The sequence below is a fragment of the Seriola lalandi genome, unplaced genomic scaffold (genome assembly GCF_002814215.2).
Source record: "Seriola lalandi dorsalis isolate HSWRI2012SDOR001 ecotype SW California unplaced genomic scaffold, Sedor1 jcf7180002054544, whole genome shotgun sequence".
Taxonomy (NCBI): Eukaryota; Metazoa; Chordata; class Actinopteri; order Carangiformes; family Carangidae; genus Seriola; species Seriola lalandi.
The window spans coordinates 5,927,183-5,945,311 of NW_019525097.1; the positions used below are offsets into that span (position 1 = coordinate 5,927,183).

Consider the following 18,129-nt stretch of genomic DNA (forward strand, 5'->3'; position numbering starts at 1 on the left):
CCTCCCTTTCCTTTCCCTTGCCCTCATGCAGCTGTCACAATATCTGCTCGGTACGAGTGCTAGAGGGGATCGTAGGAGTAGAAGAGCCCGGCTGATGTGCCGCTTTAGAAACAGAAGATTTCAAAACAGAGCGGCTGAAAGGCCTCTCATGAGAGGTGTTGAATCAATCTTAAGATTTATGGACGATTTGTAGCATGCATGTGGTTTGGTTGTCAATGCACCAGGGGATTATCCCTCCACCTCTACAGGAAATCATTTGATAAAGACATATATCCAGAGGACTTATTGTGCTTACACATCACCATGATGAAATTATCTCAAACAACAGCATAAATCAAGTGAAACTCAACATGACGGCGTCAGAATTCACTCTGACCTGATCTTTGGCAGATTGATGAGGTGTTTACAGTAAGATGGAGTGAGATGCAATCAAACAAACAAACAAACAAACAAACAAACACAAACTCTTTGGCACGAGTTAGAGAGCTTTTCGTAGAGATGTTAGGAGGAACAATGGCAGACGAGAGCACAGAGAAAGAGAGGGAGAGGGAGAGAGAGAGAGGGGACATGGATCCTGTGTGGCTCTGTGGATTTGGCAGGAGTGAAAGCAGTGAGAAGAGCGCTGATACCAGCCAGACTCAAGCTGTGGGCAAATCAAGTGTGAAATCAGGAACAAAGGGATTCACAGGATTGGAGGGCATTAGATTCACACTGTCTGAGCCTTGGTTGTGTGTGTGTGTGTGTGTGTGTGTGTGTGTGTGTGCGCGCGCGTGTGTGTGTGTGCGTGTGTGTGTGTGTGTGACAGGGGCTCAGGATATTGTACTTGTAGTCTTTTTAATAGCCTTATTGCTGAGAGATTAGTGAGTTTTAAATTAAGGGGGTTTTGTTACGCTTTTATAAAAATGATCATGCTTTCCCTATGATTTTGATTTAAAACACAAAGTTCCATCAAGATAACTTACAAAAAGATAATTCATTCTTAAATTTGTGGGATTTCTTCTGTGTGGCCTGAGTGTTTAAGTGTTTTTGTGGCTTTAAAACAATGTAGGCGCTTTCACACGGTTCAGTTGTTGGCCATGCAAATTAGAGTGAATTTGGTGTAATCCTAACATCAAGTACAATCATCACACCTGAGCAGACCATTAATGTTTTGTTTACGCTATCAGAGACTGACATTCATCAGTCACCGGTTGTTGGTTGCTGGTTGTTGGTTGTTGTTGGTTGTATTTTTGACAGTAATCAACTTATTAAACATGGTAAATTTAGGTCATGCCAGTGACTTTATATAACACAAAACACAGTGGCAATGACGGGCAATAGTAACATTTAGATTTGTGTTTGCTATGATATTTAAAGGGTAAGTCTGATGATATTGTGTATTATGTATTTCTTATTGTCAAGGAATCCCATGTCCAAAAACTCTGATAAATACTCACTGGCACAAGAAATCTACAGCTGAAAGTGGTCCTCAATAAATGCACTGGTTTCACCTGTTGGAATTGTGTTTGCTAAAAACTATAGACTAAGGCCCAGCTGATTTAGGATTTGACAAATATTATATTTGTGACTTGCTTTTAAAGATTTACATTCTGTATAAGGCTTGGAGCCTCAGGGCGCTCATAGGCCAGGGAAAGACGGAAAGTACTGAGTGACACATTGCTGGTGTTGGTCTTTTCATGGGATTCATTAAATGGATTGTTAATCCTAATCTGTGAAATTTGAAGAGAAAGACCTAAAATATATGAAATTGCGTTGTAATGTTTACACAGCCTTTAATTTACTGCATGTTTTATAAGCAGCAGAAACCTTATTTCCTCCCTTCTTTGCAAAAATGACCTCAGTCTCCCGGCTCAGCCAATCAGATCGACCACATGACCTCAATATCCTGGTCCATCCGATCAGAACATCTAAATGTGTTTTGGTGCAGTGAGTTCTGCCACTGAGGTGTCACCAAGTGCCATGGTTGAATGATTTTCCCAGGTCTTGAGCTCTTTTGCCCTCGGCTGACTGGCGCTTTATTGCTGCATGGGAAATGTTTGCATGCACCGTGTACGATATTTGCTTGATTTCACACTTTTGTAGTTGTGTTTTGGCGCAACACATCCAGGAGCTGCAGCTCCTTGGCTGAATACTTGAGGGTGGAAAAAAAAAGAAAAAAAAGAAAAAGATGTGAGCGGAATTAAACAATTATAAAATGTCAGTTCACGCTCAAAGAGGTGCGCATAGAACAGAAAACATGTTGAAACATTTTCCTCTGCGCCGGTCTGAAGCTGCTCCATAAGGATGACTCTTCACTAAGTGCCAGGTTGAATTATAGAGGCACTGGCGGAAGAACACTTCAACTGATGTATGAATATGCAGTCGTGCCTCAATCCCGGGCCTGAAATCAATCACATAGACGTTCGGGGGATATTCTGAGCCTCGCCACCTGCACCTTTGTATTCTGTGGTCGTTTGCGAGGTTAGGATCCATTTCTCCTTCACTGCAGTTGTGAAACCCTGGGATCTCGCCCCTTGCGGTTCTATAGTTTTTCTCAGTCAACTGCATGACACAGCCAGCCACCTTTTATCTCCTCTAACTGCTAATGCCTTATGGTGCAAACAAAGCTGATTCACTCAGTAGCATAGTAGTAAAATTAACTGCCGATGCTTTCATTTTGCAGCACTGTGGTTCATTATGGTTGCTTCCTGAGAGTAAGGAAATGATTAACATAACACATCTGTTCATGCAGTGACATCATACGATCCTTTGTTTTATACCTGATTGAAATGATTCTATTCCCAATATCTGCTGTCCTCCACTAACTTCTTGAATCACTCCTAAAAGAAAAAACAACAGATATACCTCAGCTGTTCTTTAAGAAAGGTCTCTCCTGTTAATGTTTTCCCCAACTCCCCAAATTACTACTGTCTATTCCACTATGTCTAACAGCTACTGTCACAAGTCACTTCACAGATTTAGATTTTACTTTACACTCTGCAGTTATTTCACAACTTAGCAACTCAAAAGTTATTCAGATTCATGGATATGAATCTACAAAGCTTCAGTGTGTCATTTATTCATCATTAATAGAACCACTAAATATAATGTATAAAGGGAGCCTTATTAGTTTAGATTTGGCATCCAAAATGTAGTATCAATTCATAAAAGATGATGATTTTTACAGATGAAACAACCCAGCAGTATATAAAGTAGTTTCAGTTAGCTCCACCTTGACCAGCTACAACCTTAAAATGCTGCTCACACATTGTTTTGTAATAATCAAGCAATAATATCATGGATATAATAATAATAATAATAATAATAATAATATAACTGTCTGAAACTATAGCCATCCTGCATAACTACTATTATTTTGTACTGATGGTGCTTAAATACTTTTACTCAAGTCAAGTTTTGGATGCAGGACTTTTGCTTGTGACAGTATTTTTACATTGTGGTCTTGCTACTTTTGCATGAGTAAACGATCTAATTGCTTCTTCCACTTCTGCTTTTCTTAATTATATGTTTTTTTTCCTCTCAAAAACTGTTCATTTTCCCCTCTACTGGCTCACAACTCTGCAGCTTCCCGCGGACTCTGAGGCTCTGTAATAGCCTGTTTCTTTCTATAGGACTGAGGTAGGACTGACAGGATCTTGGGTGGAATGGGGGGTGGGGGTTGAGGCGGGTGGGGAGATGGGTGGGGAGGTGTATGCAAGTGTGCAAAGTCTGGGCAAAAGGCCCAGTGTTTGGCCGCATTTGTAGCCGACTCTACACGTGAAAGCCTTCAGGGCACATCAGGCAAAACCCCCAGTGTTTAGAAAAAAATAGGCCTCTTATTATTGAAGTATCTCAGCAAAAAACACACACTCACCCACACTCATTCACTCTCACACACACACACACCCTTCCTAAACCCTGGCTGATGTCAACAGCAGAGCGTTCTACCTCCTGGAATGGCAGCAGCAGTGATATCTGGCAGACCATCACATGGCCATGTCAGTGGTGAGTGATGGGAGCTCTGCATCCAGGCCCAGACTGTGTCCAGGTCCCTCTCAGCTCAGACAGGCAGGCAGGCCAGTTCTCCAGCTACATGTGAATAACTTACATACATTAAAATACATGGCAGAGAAATTGCCTCCGAGCAGAGGTCGGAGCAGCTAAATGTGCGAGTTCAACTGCTCCAACAGAGGGAACGTGTTGCTGCAAGTGCATTTAAAATGTGACAGCTCGGCAGTCATAGCAGTTTGCCGTTGTAATGATTTGCACTAATTTCTTGTACTAGAGGTTTGTACTAATGCCCTCTGTTAATTCACTTGTTGCCAGGTATATCTAAAAATTTTACTATAAGGCTTTTGATATTCTATATTTTTATATCAACAAGTCCCATGAAATAACCAAAACCAACAATGAATTGTTACTAACAAGTATTGTTTGTGTGTCTAAAGCCTGATATAACTTATATAGAGCTCCATTGTTGTTCATAAACTGTTAAAAACACATAAATGAGTCACACTTGTTGCATTGATGGTCATATATTCCTTGAGTAAAATGACCATGGCCATTGTAGTTGGAGTTAATCCCAAAATAGACCATCCTGGTGCCATAAATGCTCTCAGCGCGCCAAACGTGTATTCATCCGCGGCTGAAAATAGTCCCCAACAAATGGACTATTACTCCTGTTTGAGTAATGTTTGCTAAAACTTCAGTTCCCCGCAGTTTGAAGAAATTAGTTAGCCCTTTTCAAAAATGAAACTATATATTTGTGGCTTAGTTTTAAAGATTGACATCTTTACATTGTCAGTTTTGGTCTTTTAATAATATTTTTTAACAATGCTTTTATTTTATCAAAATAATTTAAGACGAAACTCTAGAAAAAATAAATTAAAAATAGCCTTAAACTTTAAAGGTTGTCTATACTGTATATTTATATATTTTTAACCTACATCTAGCCTATATATTATGTTAGAATTTTTTTTATGTTTAATAAATAGCTGTGTGTCTTTTCTGTGTTGGATTGGACACGTAATGACTGTGTATATGTATATAAATGTAAAACTATATTTATATCTATAAATCTCAAAATGCATTGTACAAACCTGCCCTAAATGTTCATGATGGGTGAACAACATACATCCGACATATATCTATAGTATGTCTAAATGAGCAGTTTCTGGGGGTAGCAACAGTATGTGCTGTCATTCAAAACATTTTCGATGGCAACATCTGTAGGACAAAAATCAACAAAGACAAAAGTTATTCATTTTCAACTGTATTCAGATTTAAGAGACTTTTTAACCAACTAATAAATAATCTTGTCACTTCTTGTCCAAAAGTTCATTGAGCGATGATATTTACATCATAAATTAAATAAGAAACTAAAAACATTCAACATATTTTAGATAAGTTGGTATCAATCATTTCAACCCTTTACGCTGTCATGACAAAACAAGATAAAAAACAAATAGTTTTCTTTGCATGTGGAGCAGAATTTAAGGGTGTTAAAGCATACGCTACATATGCTAATATGTTGGGTAAAGGTTAAGTGAGGTAAAAACAGGAAAAATTATACTCTGATATGTAAACAATATCATTTCAGCCACAACTGTAAGTCGATACATACAATGCCTATATGTAGAGGCCATGGGAAGATTGCAAATGAGTTTTGTAATCTCTCTTTGCGCTCTAAGTGAGGCCATGTCACACACACATTAAAAGAGTTTAAAGTTGACCTGCATATTTTACACTTTTACATATCAGATATATTTTTTTCTTTCTGTTTTTTCCACTTTTTTTTTTTTTTTTAATCTAATGTTGGTGCAATCCAAACACCAAAACTAATTTAATGCCACCAGTAAAGTTTCTACTTGGACAGAAAGAAATGACACATACAGAAAATATCCCACTGACAAATAAATACCAGGAAACATTGACATCTTACAATAGCGAATTGCTCGCCTTTCCCATGTTGCACTTCATGTGTCAAACATTATGCTCTGTGCAATGGAGTTTTCAGGTGAAGGGGCAGTGGAACAACACATTTTCTTACTGCCTTTGGAAATCGTGTCCAGGACAGATTAACTCACATGGCCAATGATGCGTAAGACGTTTGGAACAGAAACACTGGTTTGATGTTTAACCAGACTCAAAACTTGGGTCGCCTTTGCAAGGAGGGGAATTCAGCTCACTGACATTAAAATAACACTGTATTCCTATGTAATGGAGAAAACCTCCGCCCTGTGCCGGGTGGTGTACTGAGTGTTAGTCCTTTAGAGTCTTGGAAAATCGTCCTGTGATGATAGAGAAAGAGAGTGTTATGATACACAGGCCTGACGGACAAGAATTGTGCTGGATGAGCCAGAGAGAGCACATCAACCCTGTGCAGGTACCTTTCATTCTTTTTTCATTGTCTCGCCTTTCCCATCAAGCACCTGGCCAGTGTTGCATGTGCATACAGCACCACCTTATACTGTAACATCCTCATTTAGAGAACAGGATCTGTCTGCACCAGATATCGTCAGCTCCCGTTGGTTATGATAACTGAGGTGGCCTTGTGTCCCTGCATCTGCTCAGCCTGCATCCTCACATGAGACGCCACATCATACTGGACTCCTCCGCAGGCCAGTCCCGAGTAACTCCGCAGGTTCTCCGGGTCGTAGAGGTGCTCCAGGGAGTACCCAGTCAAAGCATAGGCTGCTTGCCTGTCCAGTTGCTGCCTCTCCTGGGTTGGATAGAGCAGCGGACTCCCCTGGGGCTGTGAAGGGTGGGGGGACAGATCCGTCTGCATGTAGTCTTTGGTGAGAGAGAGGCCCGACCTGGGGATCCCATCAGAGCTGGGGCTGCTGAGACGAGACAAAGAAGCAGGACTGGTCGTGTTTTCGTCGTTGTCATGGGGGCCCAGCACTTTGATGCCGTCCCGGTGATGGAGGCGTTCGGAGGGGAGGTCGATGCTGGGGGCCCCCGGGCCTCGACACACCACGCTGGGCATGGTGAGCTGTGAGTGGTGGGGTAGCGAGTTGAAACACGGGCTCTGAGCCTTGGTGAGCCCTGAGACATCCAGCGGCGCCTTGTGCTGCTGCAGACGGCTCTCTTCCTCTTTGATCATCTGCTGTGTGGCACGAATCAGGGTCTCCATCTTGCTCGGCTCTCGAGGGCTTGCCCGGAAGTGGTCACCGTGGTAACGCTCTCCTGAATCACTGGTGGACCCGCCTCCGTCGGGTGAACTCACTACACTGTCTTCATCCCAGTGGCCCCGTCCTGTACGGAGAGTGCAAAGGCCACATTTCAAAACAGGAAAAGAAATAAATTACACTGTGTTAATAAGTAATTGAATCCCTTCTGCCGGGATTCACAATGTGTGATTAAAAAGCTCTGAACAAGATCTGTATCTTGTCTTCTCATCTATATTTAAGTTGCTAAAACCACGAGTTTGTACATGTAATGTGTAATTCTGCTTTAAATGCATATAGAATCATGGTCTGTTAGAGGGAATGTCTTGGCAGAAGCATAGTGGGGGTTGCTTCACTGTTTGAGGATGTGAAATGTGAAATAACTTGGCTTTCTGTTGCAGGCAATTTCTGAACAGATGGTAGCAATCGGGACACTGGCAAGAGACGTCGTAAACAACTTAGCATGTCCCATAATAACATTTGCAAAACAGCTACCAGGAGAAGCTAGGTCAGAGCTATTTTCAGAGACAGATGGTTGTGGTCTCAACCCTAACACCTCACCGTGAATGGCTCCATGGTAGGATGTGATTTCGTAGCCTTCGCTATTCTCCACCGAGGATTTCGGCAGCGAGAGCACGGAGCGTGTGGCGTCCCACCACACCTCTCTTCCCGACTGGGGGGTTCCTAGGAAGTAGCGGCCGCTCTGGCACCGGACGCGATCACAGGTGGTGGTGTGAGGATGTGCTTGGGCATGGGCGAGATCCTCTTCGGATAGACCAAGGCTGTAGCACAGGGAGCCAGACTCTGGATACAGTCGGTAGGCACAAGATGCCTCTGCAGCCTCACCGGGATCCAGCAGCTGAGGAGATGCTGAGTCTGTCAGAGGGCTTCCTCCCCATTGGCTGTCTTGGTCTGACTCTGAACGCTCTGGATTGAAAGCGGAAAACTGCTGGACGGAAACAAAAAAAATCACGGTTCAGAGAGTTTGTCTCTTTTCTTGATTTAGCTCTACAAACCATACTGTTTATTACCTGTGGGTAGGGTGAGACTCTGGCCTTGGCCTTGGCCTGGGTCAGACGTGACTTGGTGCTCTTCCTCTCCTCAGTGTGACTGTCGGTGTAGGGGAAGGCTGGCTTGGTGGGGCTCATTTGGTCCAGGGACAGCTGCATTCCCTTATACTCTGTGTCCCTTTTGGCACAAACAAAATATAGGTTAGAAATAAGAATAAATTTTAACCTATATTTATCTAGGTTGTGACTTTTTAGCCCTGTCAGTGGCTAAAAAACCTTCCAGCAATGTTGGTCCAGACTAAAATATCTCAACAACGATTGGATGAATTGCTATTAAATTTTGTAAAGATTCTCATGACCCCCAAATGATGAACCCTACTGACTTTGAAGATCCTCTCACATTTCAAAGTGACCAAATACCTTCAAAACTAATGACATTCCCATCAACAACCTGTACTTTGTGTGAAGCCATATTAGCAAATGTTAGCATGCTGGCTGGCTAAAGATGAGTAAGGTGTGCTAAAGCTACAGTACCCGTATAAAATGGTGGCACACATTATACCTGCTAAAGATTGGCATGATAGCATTGTCGTTGTGAGCATGTTAGCATGCTGGCGTTTATGCTAAGTAGAACCTCACAGAGCTGCTAGCTTTGCTGTTTCGGTTCGCATTGCTTTATGTCTGCTGCAGGTCACTGAGCAGCTTCATTTAAGTATTGATGGTCATGCCTTGCTCAAGGACACTTTGAACGTTGTTAAGCGAGGCCATATTTTTACTTGTTCACCTTTAACCTTCCAGTATTCCCAGTTAATTCAGGACGTCTGAATCCTTTTAGCATTTTTTTTCCCCGATATAATCTGAGCGCCGTCGTTCTTTCTTCAACAGTCCTGGTGGTAGCAGTGCACCAAGCGAGATAATCAGTAATTAGTCTGCAGCAGACGTCTTGGCCAATATTGAATATAGATAGCCGGACGTATTTTACAAGCCCACTTTTATGATGTGAATGATGTGAGGACTATGAGAAGTGAAAACAGCGTTTAAGATAAAGAGATTAAGCTCCCCCCCACCTCTGAGAAAAATAACAGACAACCTGAGGAAAGTTAATCATTCTTTTATGCCGTACAACCATTGCCAGAAAGCAACATGAGTAAATGTGCACACAGACACATGCATGTGCACACTATCTCTGCACTGAATCACCCCTGCAAGCATCTTACAAAAACAAATATCAGTCTTTGAATGGATTTTATTTGTGCACGTGCATGCAGCATGTGCACCATCTTTTGACATTTTAACCCACTGTCCTGTGGCTGAACTCAATCCAAGTGACACTGTCGAGGGAGTGAAAAGGCTCCTGTGTCAAGTGTTCAGCAAACATGAGCCTATTCTTAACTTATCACATCAACAGTATGTAATAGCAGCTGCCTGGCATTTTAAACCCTGTGGCCCATCCCTGACCCTGCACAGCCAGCCTCTTTAATATGACTCTAAATATGACCCATTCTTTATGTACAACACCTTAGGGGAAAGGCTGTGTTTGGATAGCCAGTACACAGTGTGAGTGTTATTTGCTCTTGCAGGTATAGTTGCGGTGGCTGGTTCTGCATCCTATCTGTGCCCTAGCTGACTTATGTCTGAGCCAATAATGTTGGGCCTTTGTGCAAACTCAGCTGTGTTAGCCGAATTCCACCTCAGGTTCAATGTCAGAGCACCTCATGTCTGAAATGCGCCACCAGTCCAACCTCCAAACATGATTCATTAATGAATTATTGTTGGGTTAAAATGCTGCTGGGACAAGGTGATTGAATTGCGGCTTGTCTTTTTTTTTTTTTTTTAATGTAGTTGTTTTTATCTTATTCATCTATTTTTTACTTCGGTGTTAAACCTAATTACACGTTTGGAAATTCACTGTCATTTTAATGTAGTTACTTTGTTTTCTCCTTACTGCATTGAAAGAATCAATACTTGGAGTGCTGCCATATGCATGCATGCACGTACAGACTCACACACACAAACTATCACACACGTCGAAGGAGACACACACACATACACACACACACACACACACACACACACACACACACACACACACACACAGGAAAAGCGACATTTGGATCAACCAAACCTAACAAGGAAAATCCAACATGTGCTACAGCTATGAGATAGCTATTGATTCCTAGTTCACCGTTTGATCGATTCAGCTTTCCTTAGACTGCGGATCGATGGTGACAGTAGGGGTTTTTTGATGGGGTTGAACCTTGATGTTTGTCTTGCTGTCTCAGAGGGCCTTAGTGTGCTTTGTGCTCTCATGACACACAACTGCCTGAGCCCTGTAGCCACAGTGTTTTGGTGGATTTGTACAGAGAGGCTGCAGAGGGATAAAGGGAGGGATTTCTCCGAGAGACAAAGACCCATCATATCATAGAGTGAGCTTCGAGCATGGATCATAAGAGTGTATGATATGATTTTACTTAATCTAGTTAAATATTCAATGCTGTTCCCTCAGCAAACACCATTAAAAATGCAGCTGCATTTACACCAGTATTGCCTCGTAAACCGTGTGTTATGATGATTCTGTAATTTCAGGGATTTTAGTACAAAATGCAATAAATGTAATAACTTATTATTTGAAATGTATGATTCACATAAAATATTACAACAGATTCATATGCATGAATTTGTCTCAAGGAAGTATCTGTCATATAACTTTAGTTTTTTTAAGACTAGCTCTCTTTAGAAAAGTTTTCCTCTTATTTTTAGGATGGAAATCTGTACTGAGACTCACGTGAGGACGTAGTTGACGCTGACGATGCAGTGAGGTCTCGAGGATCGGCTGTTGTGGACAATTGTGGCGTAACTCTGGACCCAGACCCAGCCACCATGCTTGGCCAGAAAACGATAATACTTAGTGGTGACTTGGCCTTTTACCAGCACTGAAGGAGATAAAAAGAAGCAGGAGAGAAAACAGAGATTACTGTATTTAATGACATGCACGTTTGTGTGTAAGTGTGATTGTCAGCACGTGGTGGCTGCAGCAGGTTGTCTGAGCAGTTAGGGTCTGTTGTAAAAAGCATAATAGAGAAGGCTTGTAACTCACAGAGGTGGTGAGCACAGCGGAGGTGGAAGATGTCACAGCTGTGGACGTGATGGTAAAGAGTTTTCTCTATCAGGTCCTGGGGCTCGTAACCTGTCAGCTCTGCTACCCTGGAGGGGAATTAAGCAGCGATGTTAAAAATACACTTTGCAATTCAAGGATGTTTTAAATTTGCCTGTATTCCTGCAGGGATAAAAAGCAGTGTTTCAGAGCTTTTTTTTTCTTTTTTAACAAACATTACATTAACAAACACATTTTTTTTTAATTATTATTATTTTCATCTGTGCCTACCTGGAGTCGAGGAAGATGAGCTTCATGTCCAGACTGGCTCTGAACATAAACATGTTACTGTGCAGTTTGATCTCAGTCACGGCGCTGGGTGGCAGAGAGTGTCCCACAGCCACCAAGCCCACGTTCTGGTAGCAGCCCTCAAAAGGTGACATGTCCAAACTGTACTGGCGGATCTTCAGGTAGCCACTGCAGTGGATCACCTGTCATACAGCAATAACACACATTATGAAATGCCCCTTTTCTAAAGGGTGTAGTAAATTAAAATTAACACTGTAGAAGCAAACTCCATAATTTATATATCCATCAACTGGAATATAGAATTATTATTTTATTTATTGTAAATATTGTATAAACATTAAACAATATTCCAATTCTTCCTGTGCTGAATTCCTTATGACAGAGTGACTCACAGGAATCTTTTTTTTTTTCCTTAGATAGAAATAAAACACAGGCCTAGTGACTGATATTTTTATACTAAAATTAATGAATTAATGAATTGCATCTAACTGTTTTGTTAATTAATAAAACGTTAATTAAACACTGGTTTGTCGGTGACAAAACTTCATGGTCTACCTTGTATCCGCCGCTGGTGAGGCCTGCGTTTCTTTTTGCCAGCACACATTTCATCCGCAGAAAGAAAGAACGCTCCACCTCATATTCTGCAGGGAAGATATTTGTGACTGAGCGATAACAGGCTAAATAAGAGTCCAATCATAAACTCCAATCTCATGTGAGTGGGGGAAAAAAAACTGCAGGCTGTCGCTATTTGTCTGCATATTGAAATACCTAGTCTCATAGACCACGATGGCGCACTTGTTTATTTCAAACATGGAGGCATTTTATAATAATACGCAATGATTACAAAATAAATGCATTATTAGTGTTAAATAAATAAATAAAAAACATGCATGTAAAATTATAAAGCGACTTAACTGATTCAAAATGCATCCTGTAGGAATTGTTATTGCAGTTCTATCCGATGTAAGACGCACACACTGGTGCAGATTACATGCATAAATATTTCATTGATATACTGCAACATCATTAACATCTATTTTAGCCACGTGCTGGCTCTAGGCACAACGAGTCGTAATTAAATTGCAAACGTACGATGGAGAGAGAGCTCCAGAAAGGAAATGTAATTTACCTTGGACAAAGTGTGAGTGATAGGGCTGATGTGGTGTCAGGACAGCTGTCATCTCGTCGTGGTCGGCAGGATGGACATATTCATAAATACTGTTCCCAGTCAACTCTACCTGTTGAGATGAACTCAGGTAATTACCAGGTAAGGATTTCCTGAAGCTATTTTTTTTGCCTAGAAACCATCAACATGATGTTGTATTAAATTACATTAAATTATTAATAAGGACAGGCTATCAGACTAACAGACACACAGAAAGAATATATATATATATATATATATATGAAATAAATAAATGTGATTGCACAAACGGACCTGAGACAGTCCCAAATGGACCGACGCCGTCTCTGAAATGTACATTATCTTCCCATCCGGAGCCACAACAAAGATGAATCCGTCCAACGTCTGTAAATAAACCACATGGCCACTGTTACTACCTCTGAAAATTATTCGTCATGACGACCATTTCCCCCTGAAGCTGATCAATAATAGTTTTTAAACAATTATTAATGTACCTGCAGCAAATGAGATCCCAGCTCTCGTCCAATATTGTCCAAAGATCTTGTTCGACTTGCGTGACCCCAAGCTTCACCCAGACCTGGAGAGAGTGAGACAACGCTGCTGACTGCTGGCTCTTATTTATATTAATAATGCAAAAACATAATACAGTATTTAGTTATTGGTTATACAGTATTGTTACATAAATCTACATTATTATTATTATATATTTTATTGTTATATTTTACATTACTATTATTGTTATATTTATTATTATTGTTATTGTTATTATTATTGTTGTATTATTATTATTATTATTAATTGTATTCTTATTATTAGCATTCTGAAAAAGGCAAGTCTGTATCTCTCTGTGTGACACAGACACGCAACCTCAAGCCAGAGGAGAGCCTGATTTTTAAAAAGAAAAAAAGAAAAAAGAAAGAAAAGAAAAAGTCTATTATAGTGTTAAAGCATTTACAGTGTCCCCACATGTCTCTCACATGTTGGACCAGCTGGAGACATGAGTTACAGGCGACGTGCCTCTTATAACTGCTGTAATATAGGCTGGAGAGATGACGTAACTTTAATAGAAATTTCAATGAATCATAATACCATTATTATTGATAATAATAATTTATGTTTTGCTTTTTAAAAATTGTATTTATTTATTTTTGTTGGCCTATTGAAAGTGATGGTTGTTGTCTTCTATGGATTGTTGGTCACTCTATTCCAATGTAAATGCAACACAACGAGTGACCAGTGTTTCTCATTGAAATTCATTAATTTTCATCAGAAATCTTGTGGAGCTCGAGTATCGTCTATAAATGAGGTGTTCCGCTCCCCTGCTGTAGATGAAAATAAAAACAGGCCTCTTCTGTCAGACATGTCGACTAATACCATGCCATCAGATGAGAGGATGGAGAGAATGGCGGACTAACATAGAAAGATGAATGATACTACATATTACAAATATTACTGATAAAAATGTTTCTCTCTCGCTCTATATAAATATATATATTCATTTAGTCTGTTTGATAATGTTTTATGTTACATGTCATGGCCTGTCTGTTATATTAAGTATACATGGCAGCAAAAACCTGAGCTTATCATCTGATTTCATGGGAGATCATTTTTAGCATTTGTTTCCTCTACAAGAGAGGCTGTGTATGATTGTGTGTGTGTGTGTGTGTGTGTGTGTGTGTGTGTGTGTGTGTGTGTGTGTGTGTGTGTGTGTGTGTGTGTGCCTCCTGCTTACATGGCTTTAGGTGATTAGAAGCCTTGCAGTGCCTTTTTTATAATTGGTACATCTTGTTCTCACTCACGCAGTCAGAGACGCCTGCAGAGACCTGTATAAAAGATGGTGGCAGATCGCCTCCTTTGGACACACTGAATTAAAAACGATCATAATCCATTTGTGAGGACTCCGGAATCGCGATCATATTATTTAGGCCTATTTGTGTGTGGCTTTAAGTGAGCCTGTGGGCCCTCAGCGCGGGTACAGTGACATATAGGCTGCTAAATGTCATTTCATTTTATTTTGAATTCCCCATAACGTCACTACAATATTGTTCAGAGCTAAAGGGACTTTAATTATTATTAACCATAGTATTTGTATTTTATATAAACTAATCTACGGAGTGTGAGCCTCCATTAAAACATAATTATATTGTGATATTAGCCTAGCATATTATAAGGAAATGATAGGCTACTTTAGCCTTTCATAAAACCGGCCTGCTGTAATTTTTCTTATAATTTTATTTATTTTCTGTGGTTTAAAAATCTCGACTTTATGATCTTAACCCTTGCAAACATGTTGATCAAAGTGGGTCGTCAATATTTTGCAACTTCGTTAATTATAGGCGTAGTAATAAAGATAAATATGAAAAGGTAGTCTGTAATTTCTCTAAAGTGGGCTCCACAGCTGAAAGGAAAAATTTCAACAACAAAAAAAAAGGAAAAAAAAAACTTGAAGGTGTTTTGTTTGAGAGGGCTGATCGCTCACCCTGAGGGAAAACAATTCTCATCTTCAGGTAACTCGTTGTCAGTCTTATGATCGAAGCTTTGTCCAGCTGAGAGGTGATGGCCGACGGTAGAGGCAACATTTTGGCCAGTTCGTAAAACTCACTGTTCTCCTTTTCCCGTCTAGTCCTTGCGGCCGTTTTGGATTTCTCCTTCATCTCGGAGCCTTTTCACTGTAGCTATACCCTTCTTGTGTGACACGGCGGTGCTCATTCAAATCAGCTGTTTGATTGATTCCTCTCCGCTTTGCCTCCTTTTCATTGTATATATTTTTTTATCAATTAAAAAAAAAAAAGAAAAAAAAGCTTCTTTAAAAAAAATAAATAAAAATAAACAGTTGAATCCAGAACGCGTGAATATCCCTGGTAACTCCTGATTGGTCAGTGATCGTTCAGCTGGTTGAAGTTTAACCTCCTCGGTGCAGCCGCTGGTGTTCATCCATGACCTGCAGGACACACACACACAAAAACTGCTTTATTGCTGTATATGAAAAAAGCACTTGCATTTAGATGTGCAGAGGCCTGCGTTCACACCAACGCCGGACAGGATGTGTAAGCTAAGTGTCTGATACACACCGGCATGTCAGAGGCAGCTGACTCTGGAACCTATAGCCTATAGATTATACATGGATTTTCCGCACCAGTCATCAGTGAAAGCAAAAGTCTGATTTGATGAATATATATATATGAGCCGGGGTGTGCTCGGCTTTTAGCAGCGGCATCACGACGAGAAACTGCAACAATGGCCGCAATATGAAAACAACACTATTCACAACATCACCACCAAGACAGCAACAGTTACAGCAGCAACAACACAGGCGACGTGCAACAGGAAACAACACTACTGACAATTCCCACACAATCATTTACTGTGGTGAAGATATACAGACGTAGGCTGTAGATCAGAAATACATGCGTGGTTCATGTTCATTTTCTTTTTTAATTTTATGAGTCAAACCCACCCTATACTGGTCAGACATTTTCCCTCTATAGATTTTGCTGGAGGCCACACTGCTAACAGTCATTTTACACGTCTTTAATGTTTAGTCTAAATCCACAAAAAACAATAAATCTGCACACTGCGTTTCTGCTCCTTCAATCAAATGAATTTTTAAAAAAAAGAAGAAAAAAAAAGGATTTTCAGGCAGGCATCATGTTTCTGATCAGAGCTGCAGTATGGAGGAAATGACATTTGATCCAACACAATTCCTGAATCGTGCGTTGGAAAAAAAAAACAAAACAAAAACGTCAGTGACATAAAATCACCGCAACTTTTTTTTTTTTTTTTTTTATATACGAAAATCTACCTATCTAACTGTTGACATGCAGCAGTAGTTGACAGACTTGTTGAGACAGATACATTCGCAGTATTCCTACCCGCGCTGTATTTTCCCACATCAGAATCGATCCTTGTGGCCTTTACCAGGCAGCCTGCTGGGAATTTCACCTGTCCTGAACCGGGTTCACCAGTCGTCCCAGTTAAGTTTGGTCTCAGCTCCTCCTGGATTTCCACCTGGAAAGGCGAACGGGCCGTGCGCTGCATACACCTCTCCAAATTATAAGGACGCGCAACGAGTGGCATTCGTGCCCAACAAGCCTCCTCTCCTCAACTATCTCAACGTCCCTCTCTGGAGCAGCTCGGGACCCGCCCACCGCGTGCCCACTCCGCTCTGATTGGATAGAATCGCTGAAAGTCGTTTGGTGATTGGACGCTTGCCGTGGGCGTCAATTTGGTACGGCAAGGTGTAGGCTATGCGCGACACTTGGCCGTGCCCGGAGTGAGCTTGGATGTGATCTTGTTGTCTTTTTGTCATTAGCCTGTAGATCACGGATCAAGCTCAAATAAATAAAAAAATAAAAATCCGGATAAAACAGCGTAGCAGGGAAATGTTGTGCAGGTGAGAGGCTAAATCAAAACTCTAAAGACCTTCATCTGCTGATTACTTAAAGAAGATATCCAGATTAAAACTAAAGCAGTTGTTATTCCAGAAAAAAGAAAAACATTCATTTATTTACACAGTTAAATTAAACAATCATCAAACAATTTTCATTTGTTTATTTTAATTTAATATGTTTTCTTATGGACACTTAGATGGAAAATAAGTGTTGACTTCTCCAGTGGAATTGTTTTTATTCCCTCTGAAAAGATGAAATAAATCCAGAAATTGAATCATGACAAAAGTTTTTTTTTTTCATCATCCACTGGTCGAAACGCAGCTCAACAAGTATTCAACACATCATTTGGTGAAATAATCAGAAGAGGTGCAGATTTACTGACGGTTTTACTCATAAAAAAAAATAAAAAAGACCCACAAACACAACCGAGGAATAAATAAAAAAATGTGTCAGTGTTTTTCTTCTCATGCTGCTAGTTTTAATTAAATAGGCCTTAAATCCTCCTTTCAGCATCATAGCTCTTAACATCTTGTACATACTGCACACAGCTGACCCAAACACGGACCTGTTCACCTGTATTCCTTGGTGACACTACATCCTTCCCTTGTTTTCTGGTGGACTGCGCCTCCTCTGGACTCAGAACCTTTCAGCTTCAGAATCTCGTCTAAATTTAAGGGGTTTGTTGTTGGTTGCGCTTAAACACGGAGAAACTGGAAACGGAGCTTCATGCCCAGAGTGTTCAGGCTTAAACTTTTACATTCGAAATGAAAATGTTGAGGTTGAGTTTGCATGATTTCCCTGCACAAGTGTTCGATGATATTTCTAATTTACCCTCTTGCCAAATTTGCTCTCCAGTCAAGTTAACCAGTTTTGTCTTGAGCTATATTGGAAGTGTTTTGGTTTTTATGTTTTGTTTTTTGCTTTAAAGCCAAATGCAAAACAGTTTACACCCGACTGAGAGAGCAATGTGCCGCGTCCAGTGCTCATGCAATAGTTTGGTGTCCGTCAAACACGTTTATCTGAGGATTAATTT

The 18,129-nt window shown here is 40.6% G+C and overlaps 1 protein-coding gene across 2 annotated transcripts; it reads right to left on the minus strand.

The window, feature by feature from the left end:
* Positions 1 to 5,235: 5,235 nt before the first annotated feature.
* LOC111661369 (single-minded homolog 1-like) lies at positions 5,236 to 16,613 on the minus strand. 2 transcript variants are annotated; one of them, XM_023414900.2, is made up of 12 exons: positions 16,578 to 16,613; positions 15,185 to 15,646; positions 13,200 to 13,282; positions 13,000 to 13,089; positions 12,691 to 12,799; positions 12,117 to 12,202; positions 11,544 to 11,743; positions 11,256 to 11,362; positions 10,944 to 11,091; positions 8,180 to 8,336; positions 7,710 to 8,094; positions 5,236 to 7,236 (listed from the first exon to the last, which is right to left on the minus strand). In XM_023414900.2, exons 2-12 carry the CDS (start codon positions 15,357 to 15,359, stop codon positions 6,497 to 6,499), a joined length of 2,280 nt encoding a protein of 759 aa, XP_023270668.1. In that variant the 5' UTR covers positions 15,360 to 15,646; positions 16,578 to 16,613; the 3' UTR covers positions 5,236 to 6,496. The 2 variants fall into 2 exon arrangements, with proteins under 2 accessions (XP_023270668.1, XP_023270667.1); XM_023414899.2 differs by having other exon boundaries at positions 7,710 to 8,097.
* Positions 16,614 to 18,129: the final 1,516 nt, after the last annotated feature.

Coding starts and splice junctions, on each gene's coding strand:
- LOC111661369 (XM_023414899.2), bottom strand. CDS start 15,359: ATGAAGGAGAAATCCAAAACGGCCGCAAGGACTAGACGGGAAAAGGAG. Junction 13,090..13,199: donor TGGGATCTCATTTGCTGCAG/GTACATTAATAA, acceptor GTTTATTTACAG/ACGTTGGACGGATTCATCTT. Junction 12,800..12,999: donor TCCATTTGGGACTGTCTCAG/GTCCGTTTGTGC, acceptor TCATCTCAACAG/GTAGAGTTGACTGGGAACAG.